A 21567-nucleotide genomic window follows, 5' to 3' on the forward strand; every position below is an offset into this window, starting at 1 on the left:
AGTGAAATAAGATAACAGTCCATTGATCAATTCACGTAGACTCTTTGTTTTGCTTTGATTGTTCCGTTCAATTTCTCATCATGGTGGAATTAACAATGGACGGGTTGATTTCTCAACAAAATAGGATAGAACTGACTACATTAGTTAGTTAGCTTATTATTTTAATAAATCAAAATGATTATAAAAAGATTAAAAACATGTGGTATTTTTTCTCCTGTTACAACGCACGGGCCCTTTTGCTAGTTCAACCTTTTGAATTAAAGACATAATAGATTATAAAAAACTGGATTATATAATCTGAGTGGTTTCAAACAGGACCTTAAAACTAGTTTTACAACAAAAACGAAATCGTTCCACCCAAAACACGGCGGTCCCACCTCGACGCATCCATCGATGACCATCCATCCCCGAAGTCTTCGAACCCCGTCGCCACCCCGCCTCCGTCGCTCGCTCGCTCGGACTGTTTCTCTCTCCTTTTCGGCGCCCGAAAACCAAAGAGACGCAGCGCACGCCGACCGAACGTCGGCCAGCCGAGGCGTCCCGTACGTATGGAGCCCCCCTTGGGCACGGCATCCGCGTCCTGCGTCCCGCACCGCGACGTGCTGCGCCGGCCAACCGTGCCTTCCGTTCCGATTTTAATTCGGCTCCACCCCCGACGGCCGGTCAGTCAAACCCGCCCCCACCCATCCAACGGCGGCCGTTCCCCAATGCCTCCGCCCGCTCCCCTCCCATCCACGTGCCCACCGCGTCCGCCTCCCTCACGGTCACGGCCCACGGGCCGCCGCTCCCCACCTCGCCGCCCCTCCGCTCCCCTCTTTTATTCCCCTCCCCCCTCGTCGCCAGCGGCCCCCGACTCGCATCCATCCATCTCCAGCCACCGTAAGGGGAAATTTGTCCAGACTTCTAGGGTTTCCTGAGAGAGAGAGATCTGGGCGGGAGCCATGGACGGGAAGCTGCCGCCGCCCAACCCCAACCTCCCGTACCGGGAGGACTGCTGGAGCGAGGGCGAGACGGCCGCCCTCGTCGACGCCTGGGGGTCGCGGTACATCGACCTCAACCGCGGCAGCCTTCGCCAGCCGCAGTGGCGGGAGGTCGCCGACGCCGTCAACACGCGCCCGGGGGCCTCCGCGCGCCGCCGGCCCCCGCGCACCGACATCCAGTGCAAGAACCGTGTCGATACCCTCAAGAAGAAGTACAAGGCCGAGCGGGCGCGGGGCGGGCCATCGCCCTGGCCCTTCTTCCGCCAGCTCGACGTCCTCGTCGGCCCGACCCTCTCCGCCGCCGCCGCCGCCAAGAAGCCCTCCCCGCCCCGCGCGCTTCCCATGCTGAGGAGGCGCATGTCGCCCTCTCGCTCCCCGTCGCCGCCCTCGCCAGCACCGCCGATGGCGCTCCCCTTGCCCAACTACCGCCGCGGGTCCAACCTCCCGGCCGCTGACCTCTTCCATAAGGCCGCCGCCGCTGCGGCCGCCGCGGATTCCGACTCGGAAGATGGCTACAACAACAACATTAACTATGACGACGACGAGGGCTCGCAGCAATCGGCCTCGCGCTCAGTGTCGTCTCACTCTGGTGGTAACGGTCCTCCTGCTCTTGGAGGTGGCGGCAGCAACAAAAGGAAGAGGGGCGGGGCTGGAGGTTTTGGGGAGCTAGCGATGGCAATGGAGACATTCGCTGATATGTATGAGCGCATGGAGGCTGCCAAGCAGAGACATGCCGAGGAGATGGAGAAGCAGCGGATCAAGTTCCTCAAGGATCTGGAGCTCAAGCGGATGCAGGCTTTCGTGGACATGCAGCTTCAACTTTCGAGGGTAAAGCACGCCAAGAATGGTACCTCGGAGATGCTTATGTCTCTCGCTGCACTGCCGTTCCTCAGCAACCCTGCTTACCTCTGATGTAAGACCTTAGGTAAGGAATTTGGCCTCTTAAAGTCAAATTTTAGGTTACAATGATAGATTTGTCTAGGGGATTGATGATGTGTTTTTGTATGTTATATTGTTATTGTCTTATTACTATGTGGAACCAATGCAGATGTTCTGATATGCTCAAGTGTTCACCCATTTTGAACATGTAATTAGAGATCTAGCCTACCTTATTGTGCAAAGCAATGCTCAAGTAATTGTATGTTTAGCGATTTTGCATGATGAGAGACCAAGGCTTGACTTACAATAGCGACTAGGAAGCTAGGAGATATTAGTCAGTGTTGATTGATAGATCCTCTGGACATCCTAGATAATGAGTGTTCTGCGTATCTGTGTTGTCTAATTGGCTCGCCGCCCCGCAAACACAATTATTACATGAGCATTATCAGTGGAGAGCATGGGAATGCTCATGGATGGTTATAACAGCCTGTTGCTTCCTCTTTCTAGTAGGCCAGGAAACTCTAATGATTTAATTTTTTGATGATGCATCTCATCTTCTGTTCGGTCAAATTCTTAGTTATCAGGTCCTCTGTGATCTGATCTGATAAATTCTAATGGCCGACTCTTGTGTATGGCTGTATGCCGGTTTAGAATGTGTGGCAATGTGCTTATCTTAGATACATAGGTTTCTGATTCATAGTTTTCTGTTGTGAGTAGGAACTGCTCAAAATCTTTTGTCTGGTGTTATGCTGGCTTGATATTAGTTTTTTTTTTTCACTGGAAGCGTTTGAAGATCTTCTCCTGTACTAGCTTTTCGTGCTTAAATTTGTTGAGCTTGTGATGAAATAATATTGTTTGCTTGGTAGATTGTGGAGTGGGCTGTGAGATAGTTTGCCATTAGATCCTGGTCGCCTCCTTTCTCTTTCACCACAGGCTGAAGTATAATTGCCAATCTTTCCTGCATTCATGAAAGGAATTTGTTTCAAATATGTTAAAATTTGCTCTCTGATTATCATATATTCATGTGTCTCAGCCTTGATCATGTAGTGCACATGCTGATTGTCTATTTCTTGTGATACAAGCCTTCATAAGGTGGTAACACTGATTTTATTTGTGTACTAACCGTCCGTTAGAGATGTGTTACTGACTTTTCGTGCTCCCATCATGAGAGCTATTGACTTGACAATCAGTGTCCAGACCTCAGACTCCGGACTTTGAGGTTTGAGCATCTGTTGTCTTGTTAAAGCTGACTTGTATCTAGAAACTGACATTATGGATTTATGGTTACTGGATTCTACATAAAAAAGTGTGAAATTCTCATGTCAGTTGTTCCGGTGATGATAGAATTATATGACAGGTTGGTTTTTGGTTTTGTGAAGCTCTCTTGTTAGTGTGAACCACATCACGTGTAAGTTGGAACACACATGAGGGCTTATGGTGTTTGCATGTTAAGCGGCTGTGAAAAACTCACAAAAAGTGTTTCGTGCACAGGGTTTATCGCCAAAGTAATCGTCATGGCTGTTCATTTACATTTCCTTGTGTTAGCATTCTTATTTACCTATATATTTGTTTTGTGTTTTCCAGATTACTTGGAGTCAAGCATGGTATGGTGCTGCTCTTTGATGAAGACAAATCTAGGTTCATTGGTAGTTTGGTGTATAGGCTCTGGAGTCCGGTTGTGTAAAACAATGCTTATGTTCCAGCCAAGAGCTTGGTGTTGCCCGCGTTTTCTGGACTCTAATTCCGTTGGCCTTTTGTCTCTTTTTGTTCCGCTGGGTTGTCAACAGATAATTTTATTGTTCAGTTTTTGTTTCAGTTAACATGATTTAAAAGGTTTTCCAAAAAAACATGAATATGAATCAGTTTCATCCAGCTGTTTTTTTTTTGTAATGGCGGTTATCCTGCATTCATTAAGAAGAAGAAAATAGTTGCTTACTTGATTAGCGAAAACCCAGTGAAAACCAGATTGTTTGGTTAATTATGCAAAACTGAGACGCCACTTCAAAGAGGGTATCAGTGAGACAACATGCAGATGTCATCGTTGTCACTCGTGTCATAGGCGATCGTTGACTCAACCCACACTAAAGAGGTTTGAAGATCTATAGCGATCGTTGACTCAACCCACACTAAGGAGGTTTGAAGATCTATGTTAAAATCTCAACCACCTAGCATGCAGATGTCATCGTCATCACTCCTGCAGTAGGCGATCGTCGACTCAACCCACACTAGCGATCGTCGACTCAACCCACACTAGAGGCATGAAGATCTATGTCAAAATATCAACCACCTAGCATGCAGATGTCATCGTCATCACTCCTGCCGTAGGCGATCTCGACTCAACCCACATTAAAGAGGCATGAAGATCTATGTCAAAATCGCAACCACCTGAACCACCTGCGGCCAGATGACGCAACTCTGACGGAGATGGAGAGCGTTGTAGGACAAGGTAAGGTATCGCAGAACGGGCTACCTGCAGCCAGTCATCGTATACCACACGGCCTCGTTGCCGCACCTTTGACTCCATAGCAAGAAACAAACTGAGACAAAACCATGGACACACCGAAGAAGAGCCGACTACCGCAACCAATGCCGCGTCGCCGACATCGCCCCCACCATCGCCGTTGCCACAGAAGCCTGGACGCCACACCCGTCGCCAAACGTCATCCACCGGTCCCGCTCGTCGACGCCAAGCTCCCAAGACGAAGCCCCTAACTGGGAATACGACACCAAGGCGCCGCCACCGTTCGATCGCAGATCAAGATTTCTTCCGGAGAGGCCGAAATGGCCAGATCCGCACAGGAGGGGTGGGAGAACAAAGCAACGATGCCTTCATGAAGGTCAACGACGGCCACAACCGTCGCTATAGCTCGTCACGACACGAGGCCAAGAGACGGTTTTCACCTAGCTCTACACCACCTCAGCCGCACATCATCTTGCATTGACGTCGACAAGCTCACCAAACATCACCACCACATCTACACATCATCTCACCACGGCGACCACCTGGCACCACCACCGAGCCACCTCGAAGACGAAGAAGCCCATCGTCCCCGACACCGTACATGACGTCGGAGCCCCTCCCCAAGCGCCTTGCCGGAGCAGCGGCACCACGACTCGCCTCGGCCCTCCCACCGCACACACGAGCTGCCCGGACCTCGAGCGGGCGCCTGCCGAGCCTCCCTGCTAGGCATCGCCCAAACCGCCGCTCCTCATGCCCTAGACACCTCGCCAGATCGGCGAGAGCTCCACCGCCCCTTGCACGCGCCGCCACCCCGTGTTGCTGTAGCCACTTCCGCGCCCTTGCTCGCGCCGCGCACCTCCGTGTGCGGCCTCCTCCTCACCTTGCCGCGCCCCTGGCCATGGCCGCCCCGCCTCATCGCGTCGCACGCCATACCGCCGCGGCCACCGAGGGCGCAGAAGCCAGATCCGACCAAACCCTGCAAGGATCTGGCCACTCACCATGCACACGCCTCTCGCGCACCCATGCGGTCGTCTGTGCCTCTGGGACGGTGCCGCGTGCGCGTGCATCACCGCGGAAAGGGGAAAACACTCCACTGCCACCTTCCCTGGGGGCACGCGTGGGCTTCGTCGGCGGCCCCTCCAGCGGCGACGATGCGGGAATGTGGGGGAGAGGAGAGCCGTGCGACGGCGGCGATGATGCGGGAATGTGGGGGAGGGGAGAGCTGTGGACGGCGGCCACGCTAGATTCCCCCGTGTCGCCCGAGCAAGGCGACGCTGCGACTGGTGGTGGTGTCTCTGAAAACGGTTTAATCCAGCTGTTTTGAAGGTTATACATTCTACTCCCTCCGTTCCTATATAGTTGTAGTTGGTAAGAACTAGTTAGTTTTCCTAATTATTTAGGAACGGAGGGAGTATGTGGTTAGCATTTTCTGAGTTTGGAAGGCGCTGACTGTAAAGCGGAACGGTGGCATATGAAATGAATAAAACAGTACTCCCTCCAGACAGGTGGCTAGGGTGTCAATTTGACAAATGATGAAACCTTTTTTTCTTTGAGGGGAAAGCCACTTGGCACACTATTAATAAACCTAAATCAAAGTTACATCATACACAATGTACATAAAGCTGGGAGGATCACCATCCCAAATAAAAGTAGAATTTAAATTGGGACGCGTCTAGCTGGCGGCCGTTGGCTGGCTAGCACTCGCGAGCGGCCGGCTAGGAAAGGAAAGTGCATGTCCCCGTGGTCCGAGGAAGGAAAGATTCTTCCTGGCCAGGAAGCGGCCGCCCGTTCTCTGCAACAACTGGTCGTCCCACCCCCGAACAAGCCAACCATAGTTGTCACCCACCCCACCCACGTGATTCTCATCGCCCTTATCCTCGCACGTACCCATTGCACATCCTCTCTTCTCCGCTGCTCCACCAGCTTCTTCGCCACAAAAGAAAGGTGGAAAAGGGACAAGGATCCCAGGCCATGCACCAGGCTGAGAAGATCCTGTAGAGTTGGTAGAGTTGCCATGGCAAATCAGTCAATCTAGGTAAGAAATCTAGTGATAAAACCAGAAAGAAGAGAAAAGAGGCTTACTAGGCAACACTATCAGCCAGGTAAGAAATCCTTTTGCTACCAGATCAATCCTCCTTCACTTTCCCTTCCTACTTCCATCTGGATCTCAAAAATCTCTCCATGATTTGATCACAAGATCTCTGTGCCTAACAGATACACTTTGTATGTGCAACTATACAATGTTTTCAAGCCAACCAACTCCTGGACCTGTCCAACAAACTAAGCTCACGGGAATTTTAGTAGAAAAAAACTTGTTGTAATGCTTGTGCAACTAAACATGGTTTAAAAAGCCAACTTCCAGTGGATGTGTGCAACAAGCACACGCATGGATAAGTTGCACAAAAGAATGGATTCTAGCCAACTGAACATGCATTATAGTCCAACTGTACATGTATTCTAGCCAACTAAACATGCACTATAGTCCAACTGAATATGTATTCTAGCCAACTAAACATGCATTCTAGCAAACTTGGTACTAGGTTGTTTGCAAATAAACACAAAAAAATCTCTGATACATGTAACTAAAGTGCAATATATTTTCGATATACTAAAAGTAAAATCTTGTTTCTTCTTTGATCTTGATTTGTCCATCCCAATTGTAGCATCATCATATGTGCAGAAAAATCTACATCAGCTCCTTGTCAAAACAAACCTGCACATCATCGCAGCAAACAACCAAAAAAATGTGAGAAAAACAGTAAAGTAAAAAGTCCCATTTTCTATCCATGCAACTTATTTACTGCAAATTATGCAACAAACATAATAACTGTGTGCAAACAAAAACAGAGATTGTGCAACTAAACAGTCTCATACTGGTGATGTGCAACTACTTATGATTGTGTCGTTGCATGAAAACAGAATGTTTGTAGGTTATTTGAAACTGACCATTTCCATTCCATCTCTTTTATTTGGAGGGCATGAGTAACGGCCGCAAAAGAAAGATGATTGATCTTAATGAGTTGCCTCCTGATCTAAATGAACTTCCTTATGATATGGACCATCATCAAGCTAGCATACCGCCAGGAGGTATTACTGGTTATGGGACAGAAAATGTGCGCTCTACACAACCAAGTATTGGGCAAAATCCTATGGGCCATGAACATGTGGCAGGGCAGTCATCATCCTGTGGTGCCCCTGTAGTGGTGTCGTTGCACTCAGAGAGCCATACTCTAAATGACACGGGCACCACGACAAATGTTGTTGGTCCAACCAGGACTGAACTAGGAGCTGGGGCTGTTGACGGTGTTGTACAAGGAGAAGAAGGCGAGGATGAGGCTAGGCCTTAGCCCATAGAACCCTATGTTAGCATGAGGTTTGACAACCTTCAAATTGCATATGAACATTACAACAGCTATGCCGTACAGTTGGGTTTCCCTATCAATATGAACACCTCGAGGTGGACAAAATGCACAAATGAACTCGTAAACAACAGTTTTGTTGCAACAAGTGTAAGAAACCCAAAGTTGATGATGGAGGAGCATAGGCTGGTCCTGTCCTGGATCCTATACCAGATCCAATAGTTGTTGTTGATGATGAGGAAATGGAAGAAGAACCGCCAATATTCAGCAAAGAGGAGACTGATCCGAAAAGGAGAAAGAAAAAACAAAAACGGGAGACAATAAGGCAGACTGGACGCAAGGCAAAAATGTTGGTGAAGCTGAAAGATGAGCGCTGGGAGGTGACACACTTTGTTCGTGACCACAACCATCCCTTGATGAACAAACCTTCATTGTACAAATACTTGAGATCTCACCAAGGAATTTCTATGGATGAAAAGAGTTTTTGCGTATCTTGTATAACTGCAACGTGACTAGATGTGTGTTTCTATATCCCTTACAGAATTAAGTTTCAATCTAGGCAGTGTAGTGTGCAACTGATATGTTACTGGTGTGCAACTGAAATGGCTTCAATGTGCAACTCAAAATGGTCCCGTGTCCAACTACACATGTTGGATCACACGTTGTTGTGGTATGGCACTTCTCTGCAACTATGAATCCTTCATTGTGCAACTACAAAAATTCCTAATAGCAACTTTATTACTTGTGCACCAGGTTGCTGCACATCTATATTATTGTGCAACTAATATGGTACATTTGTGCAACTAGAATACCTTCATTGTGCAACTAAACAATATCATGTGTTCAACTGGATGTGTTAGTTATTAAGGTGCAGCTAGCTGTCCATTTTTTGCACTTATCCTCTGTGCCAACACATGACCTTTTGATGTGCAAGTGGGTGTGTGCATTTATGCAACTAAAAAAAGACATTGTTTTCTTTTTGTATTATGTAGGATGTATGATGCATATAATGGCAGAATTCTATGGATCTGAGTTGATGGTACCATTCGGACCAAAGGCAATAACAAATTTGTGTACAAGTTTCCGTAGAGATCACACAAAGAGGATGACATGATTGAGACAATTGCGCACTTCAAGGAGATACAGAAAACTAATCCAGACTTCTTTTATAAGGTAAAATATGATGAAGAGGACAGAGTTGTCAACATATTTTGGGTGGATGGCTTAGCTCGAAAAGCTTATGTGGAGGCATACCATGATTGTATATCATTTGACACCACCTACATGACCAACATGTACAATATGCCATTCGCGTCCTTCATTGGAATCAACCGACATGGCTAATATTTTATGTTGGGTTGCGCGTTCGTGAGGCAGGAGTTGACATCAAGCTTTGATTGGGTATTCCAAACAATCCTAGACGCTATGGATGCAAAACCTCCTGATAACTTCAAAACCGATCAAGATGGTGTGATGAAGCAGTCAATAGTTAGAATCTTCCTCAATACCGTGCATCGCTGTTGCCGATGGCATATCATGAAAAAGGCTCAAGAAAAGGTTGATTGGCTGCTGTGCAGGAATCCAGGGCTCTCTGATGACTTCAACTATTGTGTTGATTTCAGCTTAACTCTAGAAGAGTTTGAGCAGAATTGGGCTAGGTTAATGATGATGTACGAGGCAATAAAGCATGCACACTTTTTGAAGTTGTATGAATACTGTTGGGGAACGTTGCATGGAAAAAAAATTATACGCACACGAAGACCTATCATGGTGTTGTTCATCTATGAGAGGGAGATCGGATCCACATACCCTTGTAGATCGCTAAGTGGGAAGCGTTAAGAAACGCGTTCATGTAGTGGTACAACTTCGTGATTCAAATCACCATCGTCCCATGATCCGTCCCGATCTAGCACCGAACGGACGGCACCTCCGCGTTCAGCACACGTACATCTCTATGACGATCTCCGCCTTCTTGATCCAGCAAGAGAGACGGGGAAGTAGATGAGTTCTCCGACAGTGTGACGGCGTGCCGGTGATGGTGATGATATATTCATGCACGGCTCCGCCCGAGCTCCGCAGAAATCCGATCTAGAGGAAGAACTACGAGGTATAGGTTTGAGTTGCACGTGGCAAAGTTGTGTCTCAAAAACCCTAAAACCTATAATATATATAGGAGGAGGGGAGGGGCTAGCCTTGGGGCTCAAGAGAGCCCCAAGGGCGCCGACCGAAGGAGGAGATGGACTCCCACTCCAATTTGGTTTGGAGGAGGAGGAGTCCACTCCTTCCTTCCCACCTCCCTCTTTTTTTTTTCTTTTGGTTTTTCTTTCCTTGGCGCCATAGCCCACTTGGGATGGTCTCACCAGCCTACTAAGGGCTGGTGCACCACCCTAGGACTATTGGGCTCACTCCCAGGTGGGTGGGCCCCTCCCGGTGAATAACCAGGACCCATTCGTCACTCCCGGTACACTACCGGTAATGCCCGAAATCTTTCCGGTGACCAAATGAAACCATCCTATATATCAATCTTCATTTTTGGACCATTCCGGTAACCGTCGTGACATCCGTGATCTCTCTGGGACTCCGAACAACCTTCGATCACCAACACCTATAACTCAACTATACTAAAACGTTACCGAACCTTAAGTGTGCAGACCCTGCGGGTTTGAGAACTATGCAGACATGACCCGAGACACTCCTCGGTCAATATCCAATAGTGGGACCTGGATGTCCATATTGGATCCTACATATTCTACAAAGATCTTATCGGTTGAACCTGTGTGCCAAGGATTCATATAATCCCGTATAACATTCCCTTTGTCCTTCGGTATGTTACTTGCCCAAGATTTGATCGTCGGTATCTCTATACCTATTTTAATCTCGTTACCAGCAAGTCTCTTTACTTGTTCCGTAATACAAGATCCTGTGACTAACACCTGAATCACATTGCTTGCAAGGCTTATATGTGATGTTGTATTACCGAGTGGGCCCCGAGATACCTCTTCGTCACACGGAGTGACAAATCCCAGTCTTGATCCATGCTAACTCAACGGACACCTTCCGAGACACCTGTAGAGCACCTTTATAGTCACCCAGTAACGTTGTGACGTTTGATACACACAAGGTATTCCTCCGATGTCAGTGAGTTACATGATCTCATGGTCATAGGAATGAATACTTGACACGCAGAAAACAATAGCAACAAAATGACATGATCACATGCTACGTTTATAATTTGGGTCTTGTCCATCACATCATTCTCCTAATGATGTGATCCAGTTATCAAGTGACAACACTTTGCATATGGTCAGAAAACCTTAACCATCCTTGATCAACTGGCTAGTCAACTAGAGGCTTACGATGGACATTGTTTTGTCTATATATCCACACATGTATCTATGCTTTCATTCAATACAATTATAGCATGGATAATAAACGATTATCTTGAAACATGAAATATAATAATAACTATTTTATCATTGCCTACAGTCTCCCACTTGCACTAGAGTCAATAATCTAGTCTCACATCGCTATGTGATTTACATTGGAATGAATTTAACACCCATACAGTTCTGGTGTTGATCATGCTTTGCTAGTCGAAGAGGTTTAGTTAGCGGATCTACTACATTCAGATCCATGTGCACTTTGCAAATATTTACGTCCTCTCCTTCGACGTAGTCGCGGATGAGGTTGAAGCATCGTTTGATGTGTCTGGTCTTCTTGTGAAACCTTGGTTCATTTGCTAAAGCAATGTCACCAGTGTTGTCACATAATAGAGTTATTGGATTTAGTGCGCTCGACACCACTCCAAGATCCGTCATGAACTGCTTCATCCAGACACCCTCCTTAGCTGCCTCCGAGGCAGCCATGTACTCTGCTTCACATGTACAATCTGCTACGACGCTTTGCTTGGAACTGCACCAGCTTACCGCACCCGCATTAAGAATAAATATGTATCCTGTTTGAGACTTAGAGTTATCCGGATCAGTGTCAAAGCTTGCATCGATGTAACCCTTTACGACGAGCTCTTCGTCACCTCCATAAACGAGAAACATTTCCGTAGTACTTTTCAGGTACTTCAGAATATTCTTGACCGCCGTCTAGTGATCCACTCCTGGATTACTTTGAAACCTGCCTGCCATACTTATGGCCAGGCTGACGTCCGATCTAATTCACAGCATTGCATACATGATAGACCCTATGGCTGAAGCATAGGGGACGATACTCATCTTTTCTCTATCTTCCGCAGTTACTGGACATTGAGTCTTACTCAATTTTATACCTTGTAATACGGGCAAGAACCCCTTCTTGGACTGCTCCATTTTGAACTTCTTCAAAACTTTATCAAGGTATGTGCTTTGTCAAAGTCCTATTAGGCGCCTCGATCTATCCCTATAGATCTTAATGCCTAATATGTAAGCAGCTTCTCCTAGGCCCTTCATTGAAAAACATTTGTTCAAGTAATCTTTTACGCTCTCTAAAAACTCCACATTGTTTCCAATCAGTAATATGTCATCCACATATAATATTAGAAACTCTACAAAGCTCCCACTCACTTTCGTGTAAATACAAGATTCTCCAACATCTTGTATAAACCCAAATGCTTTGATCACCTCATCAAAGCGCTTATTCCAACTCCGAGATGCTTGCACTAGTCCATAAATGGATCGCTGGAGCTTGCACACTTTCTTAGCATTCTTCGGATCGACAAAACCTTTGGGTTGCATCATATACAACTCTTCCTTAAGAAAACCGTTAAGGAACGCCGTTTTGACATCCATCTGCCAAATTTCATAATCGATCTAACATGATTCGGACGAACTTAAGCATTGCTACCAGTGATAATGTCTCATCGTAGTCAACTCCTTGAACTTGTGAAAAACCCCTTTGCCACAAGTCGAACTTTATAAACTATCACATTACCGTCTACATCCGTCTTCTTCTTAAAGATCCATTTGTTCTGAATAGCCTTGCGACCTTCAGGTAATACTTCCAAAGTCCACACTTTGTTTTCATACATAGATCCTATCTCGGACTTCATGGCCTCCAGCCATTTGTTGGAATCCGGGCCCACCATTGCTTCTTCATAATTCGCAGGTTCATTGTTGTCTAACAACATGACAGATAAGACAGGATTACTGTACCACTCAGGAGTAGTACATGATCTTATCGACCTATGAGGTTCGATAGTAACTTGATCCAAAGCTTCATGATCATCATCATTAACTTCCTCCTCAACCGGTGTCGCCTCGACAGAAGTTTCCCCCTGCCTCGAGCCACCATCTAGAGGGAGCAGAGGTTCTACAACCTCATCAAGTTCTATCTTCCTCCCACTCAATTCTTTCAAGAGAAACTCCTTCTCAAGAAAAGCTCCGTTCTTAGCAACAAACACTTTGCCCTCGGATCTGAGATAGAAGGTGTACCCAACTGTCTCCTTTGGGTATCATATGAAGACGCACTTTTCCGCTTTGGGTTCTGACACGTCTCAAATGTATCTATAATTTTTGATGGTTTCATGTTGTTATCTTGTCAACTTTGGATGTTTTGTTTACCTTTTATATCTTTTTTTTGGGACTAACTTATTAATCCAGTGCCAAGTGCCAGTTCCTATTTTTTCTGCGTTTTTGACTCTTTTCAGATCTGATTTTGGAACGGAGTCCAAACGGAATAAAATCCTCGAAATAATTTTTTACAGAACGGAAGAAGATCGGGAGACTTGAGGGCCAAGGCACGGGGCCCACAAGCCCTGTTGCGGCGGCCAGGGGGGGCCGCGGCAACCAAGCTTGTGGCCTCCCTGGTGCTCCCCTGCCCTAGCTCTTTGGCCTATAAATTCCCTAAAAATCCAGAAAAAATGAGGGCATCCATGAAAACACTTTTCTGCCGCCGCAAGCTTACGTTTCCGCGAGATCTCATCTGGAGACCCTTCTCGGTGCCCTGCCGGAGGGGACTTTGGAGTTGGAGGGCTTCTACATCATCATCATCGCCTCTCCAATGACCCGTGAGTAGTCTACTTCAGACCTACGGGTCCGTAGTTAGTAGCTAGATGGCTTCTTCTCTCTCTTGGATCTTCAATACAAAGGTCTCCATGATCTTCATGGAGATCTATCTGATGTAATCCTCTTTGTCGGTGTGTTTGTCGAGATCCGATGAATTGTGGATTTGTGATCAGATTATCTATGAATTATATTTGAGTCTTTGCTGATTTCTTATATGCATGATTTGATATCCTTGTAAGTCTCTCCGAGTCTTGGGTTTTGTTTGGCCAACTAGATCTATGATTCTTGCAATGGGAGAAGTACTTGGTTTTGGGTTCATACCATGTGGTGACCTTTCCCAGTGACAGAAGGGGCAGCAAGGCACACATCGTGTTGTTGCCATCAAGGGTAACAAGATGGGCTTTTATCATAGATACGAGATTGTCCATCTACATCATGTCATCTTGCTTAAGGCGTTACTCTGTTCTTTTGGACTTAATACACTAGATGCAAGCTAGATAGCGGTCGACGTGTGGAGTAATAGTAGTAGATGTAGAAAATATCGGTCTACTTGTTTTGGACGTGATGCCTATAGATATAATCATTGCCTTAGATAACGTCACGACTTTGCGCGGTTCTATCAATTGCTCGACAATAATTCGTTCACCCACCGTCTACTTGCTTTCATGAGAGAAGCCACTAGTGAACACTACGGCCCCGGGTCTATTCACAACTATCGTTTCCACTTTCACTTTTACTTTGCTTGTTTACTTTTTGCTTTCAGTTCTCACTTTGCAAACAATCTATAAGGGATTGATAACCCCTTCATAGCGTTGGGTGCAAGCTCTCTGTGTTTGTGCAGGTACTTGTGACTTGATGAGTTCTTCCATTGGATCGATACCTTCGTTCTCAAAACTGAGGGAAATACTTTCTGCCGCTGTGCTACATCACCCTTTCCTCTTCAAGGGAACACCAACGCAAGGCTCCAAGGCCGCGGGGAAATCCTTTGCATATTTGCCAAGGAAGTCCCTAAAGGCGTAGCCGTAGCAACAGGATTCCTGGCGCCGTACCAGGGAAGGTCTGTTGTCGCAGTAGCAGGTTCCAGCTTTTCATGCTGAAGCTTTTTGACATAAGCATCGCATCCCCAAACTTTAAGAAACGACAACTTTGGCCTCTTTCCATACCATAGCTCATATGGTGTCATCTCAACGGATTTTGACGGTGTCCTATTTAAAGTGAATGCAACTGTCTCTAATGCATAACCCCAAAACGATAACGGCAAATCGGTAAGAGACATCATAGATCGCACCATATCTAACAAAGTATGATTACGATGTTCGGACACACCATTATGTTGTGGTGTTCCAGGCGGTGTCAACTGTGAAATGATTCCACATTGTCTTAAGTGAGCACCAAACTCAAAACTCAGATATTCACCCCCTCGATCAGAACGTAGGAACTTAATCTTCTTGTTACGATGATTTTCAACTTCACTCTGAAATTTCTTGAACTTTTCAAACGTTTCAAACTTGTGCTTCATCAAGTAGATATATCCATACCTACTCAAATCATCAGTGAAGGTGAGAAAATAACGATATCCGCCGTGTGCCTCCACACTCATTGGACCGCACACATCAGTACGTATGATCTCCAACAAGTCACTTGCACGCTCCATTGTTCCGGAGAACGGAGTCTTAGTCATCTTGCCCATGAGGCATGGTTCGCACATGTCAAGTGATTCAAAATCAAGTGACTCCAAAAGCCCATTGGTATGGAGTTTCTTCATGCGCTTTACTCCAATATGACCTAAGTGGCAGTGCCACAAAAACGTGGCACTATCATTGTTAACTCTACATCTTTTGGTCTCAATGTTATGTATATGTGTGTCATCACAATCAAGATTCAATATGAAAAAACCCCTCACATTGGGTGCATGACCATAAAAGATATTACTCATACAAATATAACAACCATTATTCTTGGACTTAAATGAGTAACCGTCTCGCAATAAACAAGATCTAGATATAATGTTCATGCTTAACGCATGCACTAAATAACAATTATTTACGTTCATAACTAATCCTGATGGTAATTGAAGTGAGATTGTGCCGACGCCGATTGCATCAACCTCGGAACCATTTCCCACGCGCATCGTCACTTCATCCTTCGCCACCCTTCGTTTATTCCGCAATTCGTGCTTCGAGTTGGAAATATGAGCAACAGAACCGGTATCAAATACCGAGGCACTACTACGAGAGTTGGTTAAGTACACATCAATAACATGTATATCACATATACCTGATTTTTCTATGGCCGCCTTCTTATCAGCCAAATACTTGGGGCAGTTGCGCTTTGAGTGACCCATCCCCTTGCAATGATAACACTATGTTTCCGGCTTAGGTCCAGCCTTGGGTTTCTTCGTCGGATTGGCAACAGTTTTGCCGCTCTTCTTGGAGTTACCCTTCTTGCCTTTGCCGTTTCTCTTGAAACCAGTGGTCTTATTGACCATCAACACTTGACGCTCTTTCCGGAGTTCTGACTCTGCGACTTTCAGCATCGCGAATAACTCGCCGGGTGACTTGTTCATCCCTTGCATGTTATAGTTCAACACAGAGCTCTTATAGCTAGGTGGCAGTGATTGAAGAATTTTGTTAGTGTTAGCCTCTTGCGGGAGTTCAATCCCTAGCTCAGCTAGACGGTTTGAGTACCCAGACATTTTGAGCACATGTTCACTGACAGACGATTTCTCCTCCATCTTGCAAGAATAGAATTTATCGGAGGTCTCATACCTCTAGATCCGGGTGTTCTTGTGAAAGATAAACTTCAACTCCTCGAACATCTCATATGCTCCATGATGCTCAAAGCGTTGTTGAAGTCCCGGTTCTAAGCCATACAAGACTGCACATTGAACTACTGAGTAGTCCTCCTTACGTGATTGCCAAGCGTTCAAAACATCTTGGTCAGACGTAGCGGGTGGTTCATCTCCTAGCGCAGCATCAAGGACATAATTCTTTTTCCCAGCTTATAGGATGAGCCTAAGATTATGAGACTAGTCTACAAAGTTGCTACCATCATCTTTCAGCTTAGCTTTCTCTAGGAACGTATTGAAATTCATGGTTGCTACTGCGTGAGCCATTGATCTACAACATAAAATATTGCAAAGTGGGCTTAGACTATGTTCAAGACAATTAGAGTTTAACTAATCAAATTACTAATAAACTCCCACTCAAATAGACATCCCTCTAGTTACTTGAGTGTGGCATGATCCAAATTCACAAAGTCAAGTCCGATCATCACGTGAGTTGAGTATAGTTTCAGTGGTAAACATCTCTATGCTAATCATATCAACTATACGATTCATGCTTGACCTTTCGGTCTCTTGTGTTCTGAGGCCATGTCTGCACATGCTAGGCTCGTCAAGTTTAACCCGAGTGTTCCGCGTGTGCAACTGTTTTGCACCCGTTGTATGTGAACGTTGAGTCCATCACACCCGATGATCACGTGGTGTCTCGAAACGACGAACTGTCGCAACGGTGCACAGTCGGGGAGAACACAAGTTTATCTTGAAATTTTAGTGAGGGATCACCTTATAATGCTACCGTCGTGCTAAGCAAGATAAGGTGCATAAAAGGATTAACATCACATGCAATTCATAAGTGACATGATATGGCCATGATCTTGTGCTTCTTGATCTCCATCACCAAAGCACCGGCATGGTCTTCTTGTCACTCGCGCCACACCATGATCTCCATCATCATGATCTCCATCATCGTGCCGCCATCGAGGTTGTCGTGCTATCTATGCTATTACTACTAAAGCTACAACCTAGCGATATAGTAAACGCATCTACAAACACAAACGTTAGTTTAAAGACAACCCTATGGCTCCTGCCGGTTGCCGTAGCATCTACGTGCAAGTCGATATTAACTATTACACCATGATCATATCATACATTCAATATATCACATCATGTCTTTGGCCATATCACATCACAAGCATACCCTGCAAAAACAAGTTAGACGTCCTCTAATTTGTTGTTGCATGTTTTACGTGGCTCTATGGGTATCTAGTATGATCGCATCTTACTTACGCAAAAACCACAATGGAGATGTGCAAATTGCTATTTAACCTCTCTCCAAGGACCGCCTCGGTCAAATCCAATTCAACTAAAGTTGAAGAAACCGACACCTGCCAGTCATATTTATGCAACGAGTTGCATGTTGGTCGATGAAACCGGTCTCTCGTAAGCGTACGAGTAATGTTGGTCTAGGCCGCTTCAATCCAACAATACCGCCGAATCGAGAAAAGACTAAGGAGGGCAAAAAATGAAACATCAACGCCCACAAAAACTTTTGTGTTCTACTCGAGATTGCATCTACGCATGAACCTAGCTCATGATGCCACTGTTGGGGAACGTTGCATGGGAAACAAAAATTTTCCTACGCACACGAAGACCTATCATGGTGATGTTCATCTACGAGAGGGAGATCGGATCCACATACCCTTGTAGATCGCTAAGCGGGAAGCGTTAAGAAACGCGTTGATGTAGTGGTACAGCTTCGTGATTCAAATCACCGTCGTCCCACGATCCGTCCCGATCTAGCACCGAACGGACGACACCGCCGTGTTCAGCACACGTACAACTCGATGACGATCTCTGCCTTCTTGATCCACCAAGAGAGACGGGGAGGTAGATGAGTTCTCCAGCAGCGTGACGGTGCACCGGTGATGATGATGATCTATTCCTGCAGGGCTCCACCCGAGCTCCGCAGAAATCTGATCTAGAGGAAGAACTATGAGGTATAGGTTTGAGTTGCACGTGGCAAAGTTGTGTCTCAAAAACCCTAAAACCTCTAGTATATATAGGAGGAGGGGAGGGGCTAGCCTTGGCTCAATAGAGCCCCAAGGGCTCCGGCCGAAGGAGGAGATGGACTCCCACTGCAATTCGGTTTGGAGGAGGAGGAGTCCACTCCTTCCTTCCCACCTCCCTCTCTCTTTTTTCCCCTTTCTTTTGGTTTTTCTTTCCTTGGCGCCTTAGCCCACTTGGGCTGGCCTCACCAGCCCACTAAGGGCTGGTGCGCCACCCTAGGACTATTGGGCTCACTCCCGGGTGGGTGGGCCCCTCGCGGTGAGTACCCGGAACCCATTCGTCACTCCCGGTACACTGCCGGTAATGCCCGAAATCTTTCTGGTGACCAAATGAAACCATCCTATATATCAATCTTCGTTTACGGACCATTCCGGAATCCCTCGTGACGTCCGTGATCTCATCTGGGACTCCGAACAACCTTCGGTCACCAACGCCTATAACTCAACTATACTAAAACGTCACCGAACCTTAAGTATGCAGACCCTGCGGGTTCGAGAACTATGCAGACATGACCCGAGACACTCCTCGGTCAATATCCAATAGCGGGACCTGGATGTCCATATTGGATCCTACGTATTATATGAAGATCTTATCGGTTGAACCTCTGTGCCAAGGATTCATATAATCCCGTATAACATTCCCTTTGTCCTTCGGTATGTTACTTGCGTGAGATTTGATCGTCAGTATCTCTATACCTATTTTAATCTCGTTACCGGCAAGTCTCTTTACTCGTTCCGTAATACAAGATCCCGTGACTAACACTTGAGTCACATTGCTTGCAAGGCTTATATGTGATGTTGTATTACCGAGTGGGCCCCGAGATACCTCTCCGTCACACGGAGTGACAAATCACAGTCTTGATCCATGCTAACTCAACAGACACCTTCGGAGATACGTGTAGAGCACCTTTATAGTCACCCAGTAATGTTGTGACGTTTGATACACACAAGGTATTCCTCCGGTGTCAGTGAGTTACATGATCTCATGGTCATAGAAATGAATACTTGACACATAGAAAACAATAGCAACAAAATGAAACGATCACATGCTACGTTTATAATTTGGGTCTTGTCCATCACATCATTCTCCTAATGATGTGATCCAGTTATCAAGTGACAACACTTTGCATATGGTCAGAAAACCTTAACCATCCTTGATCAACTGGCTAGTCAACTAGAGTCTTACAAAGGACATTGTTTTGTGTATATATCCACACATGTATCTATGCTTTCATTCAATACAATTATAGCATGGGTAATAAACGATTATCTTGAAACAGGAAATATAATAATAACTATTTTATCATTGCCTCTAGGGCATATTTCCAACAAATACATGTCAACTTGGGTGCCTTGCTACTTCAAGCACAGGTACTTCCCCTTCCTGCAGTCTACACAACGTAGTGAGGGGTTCAACGCCGTCCTAAAGAGATATGTGAATCCACACAACTCAATCCTAAAGTTTGTCAAGCAATATGAAAAAAATTCAAACCCACATCCTTGCCAAGGAGGCTGCAATGATTACAGGACAGAACACCTTGAGATTGAGCTATGGTCGAGATTCCCAATAGAGAGGCAAGCTTACGAAACCTACACTAGAGACCTTTATCGCACATTCTCAGAAGAGTTTGAGCTGATTGGACGCTATAATGGATTACAAGTTGGTGTTGATGTTTTTGAGCTCAGACAGAACCAGGAGTTTGTTGTCAAATATGGTTCTCAAAACTACTTGGTGCAGGCGAACGTGGATGAGGGTTCATATCTGTGTGAGTGCTGCAAAATGGATAAATATGGCATGCTTTGTTTCCACATCCTCAAGGTGTTCACCCATCTTGGATTTGACATCATAACGGAATGGTGCATGATTCAACGGTGGACACCTACTGCTGTCTGGCTATGAGTCACCACATAAAATGCCTCGCCAATCAAAGAAGCGGATAAGACAAAGAAACATGACAGTGGATTTTAAAAAATTGTCCAAATTTGCAAGTGGATCTGATGCAGCATAGGCCATTGTATACAAGCATAATTGCGGAGCGCGTACTAAAATCAGTCACCTCAACAAGTCCAAGAAAAAGAAAAAACTAGCTACTGCAATGGGGCGAGCAGATGATGCTAACCCCTCGAGGACCTCCTCCACCACGTGGACCTACATAAAATGCTCCGCCACCTCCTCCCCCGCCCGGCCCAACAAGAAGTGCCTCACCTCCTCCTCCCAATGTCCCTACAAGCAGTGCTCAAGGACATCATCCTGTAGGTAATTACCTGCCCCGACTACCAAACTAACTACATGCATAATTTCAGTTGCACACACAATGATGCCCAGTTGCACAGAGCATGCTATTCCGTTGCGCACACGTGAGAATTACTTCGGCCTACGCACACCACCACAAAAACCAATTGTGCGTGCTATGACTCTTCGAGGAAGAACGTGAACCAGTAACTTATTTTTATTGTTACATGTATAGGTCATTACCAGCCAACTGCCTCCATGGGTTGTGCTCTTGCAGGTTTTCTTTTCAACTTAACTTGCAAACTACACCCGCTTAGTTGCGCAACATGAGATGTGTGGTTTGCACATAACAATGCTCCTTGTTGCGCAAACACTGACCTTTTTATCATTGTTACCTACATGTCATTATACGCAACCTCATGGTGGCCCAACAACTGCGCACACTAGTCCTACTACCCCAATGGAAGCTACGTCCCCTGCAGAAGCCTGTGTTGATTTTGTGCCCAGGGATCCCCCAAGGTCAACTACAAAAAGTAGGGCGAAGAATAGATGGTACAAATCGGCTATGGAGCTACACCCGAAGAAGAAATACAAATGCAGCCACTGCCAATCTACAGAGCACACTGCTGGTGGATTCCCACAGAGGCTGCTATGATTGTCTTGCATTGTTTACATGAAACAATGATGATGTTTTTAGCAATGTTGGCTCCAAGGGGACATATTCAACAACTATGCTTTCATTTCTCTAAGTTCTTTTCTGTAAAATTTATTAGGGTGGAGTGTCTAAGGCTACTATTTGTGCCTTTGTTTGCAA

General features: G+C 45.9%; 1 protein-coding gene and 1 pseudogene across 2 annotated transcripts; both read left to right on the plus strand.

Annotated features, from left to right (window-relative positions):
* The first annotated feature begins 706 nt into the window (after positions 1–706).
* Positions 707–3809, plus strand: LOC123444084 (trihelix transcription factor ASIL2-like). Of its 2 annotated transcripts, none has more exons than XM_045120695.1 (2): positions 707–1905; positions 3444–3809. In XM_045120695.1, exon 1 carries the CDS (start codon positions 942–944, stop codon positions 1890–1892), a length of 951 nt encoding a protein of 316 aa, XP_044976630.1. In that variant the 5' UTR covers positions 707–941; the 3' UTR covers positions 1893–1905; positions 3444–3809. The 2 variants fall into 2 exon arrangements, with proteins under 2 accessions (XP_044976630.1, XP_044976631.1); XM_045120696.1 differs by having other exon boundaries at positions 707–1893.
* Positions 3810–7298: 3489 nt separating this feature from the next.
* LOC123441821 lies at positions 7299–20677 on the plus strand (annotated as a pseudogene).
* Positions 20678–21567: the final 890 nt, after the last annotated feature.

This window comes from Hordeum vulgare, chromosome 3H (assembly GCF_904849725.1).
Source record: "Hordeum vulgare subsp. vulgare chromosome 3H, MorexV3_pseudomolecules_assembly, whole genome shotgun sequence".
NCBI classification, from domain to species: domain Eukaryota; kingdom Viridiplantae; phylum Streptophyta; class Magnoliopsida; order Poales; family Poaceae; genus Hordeum; species Hordeum vulgare.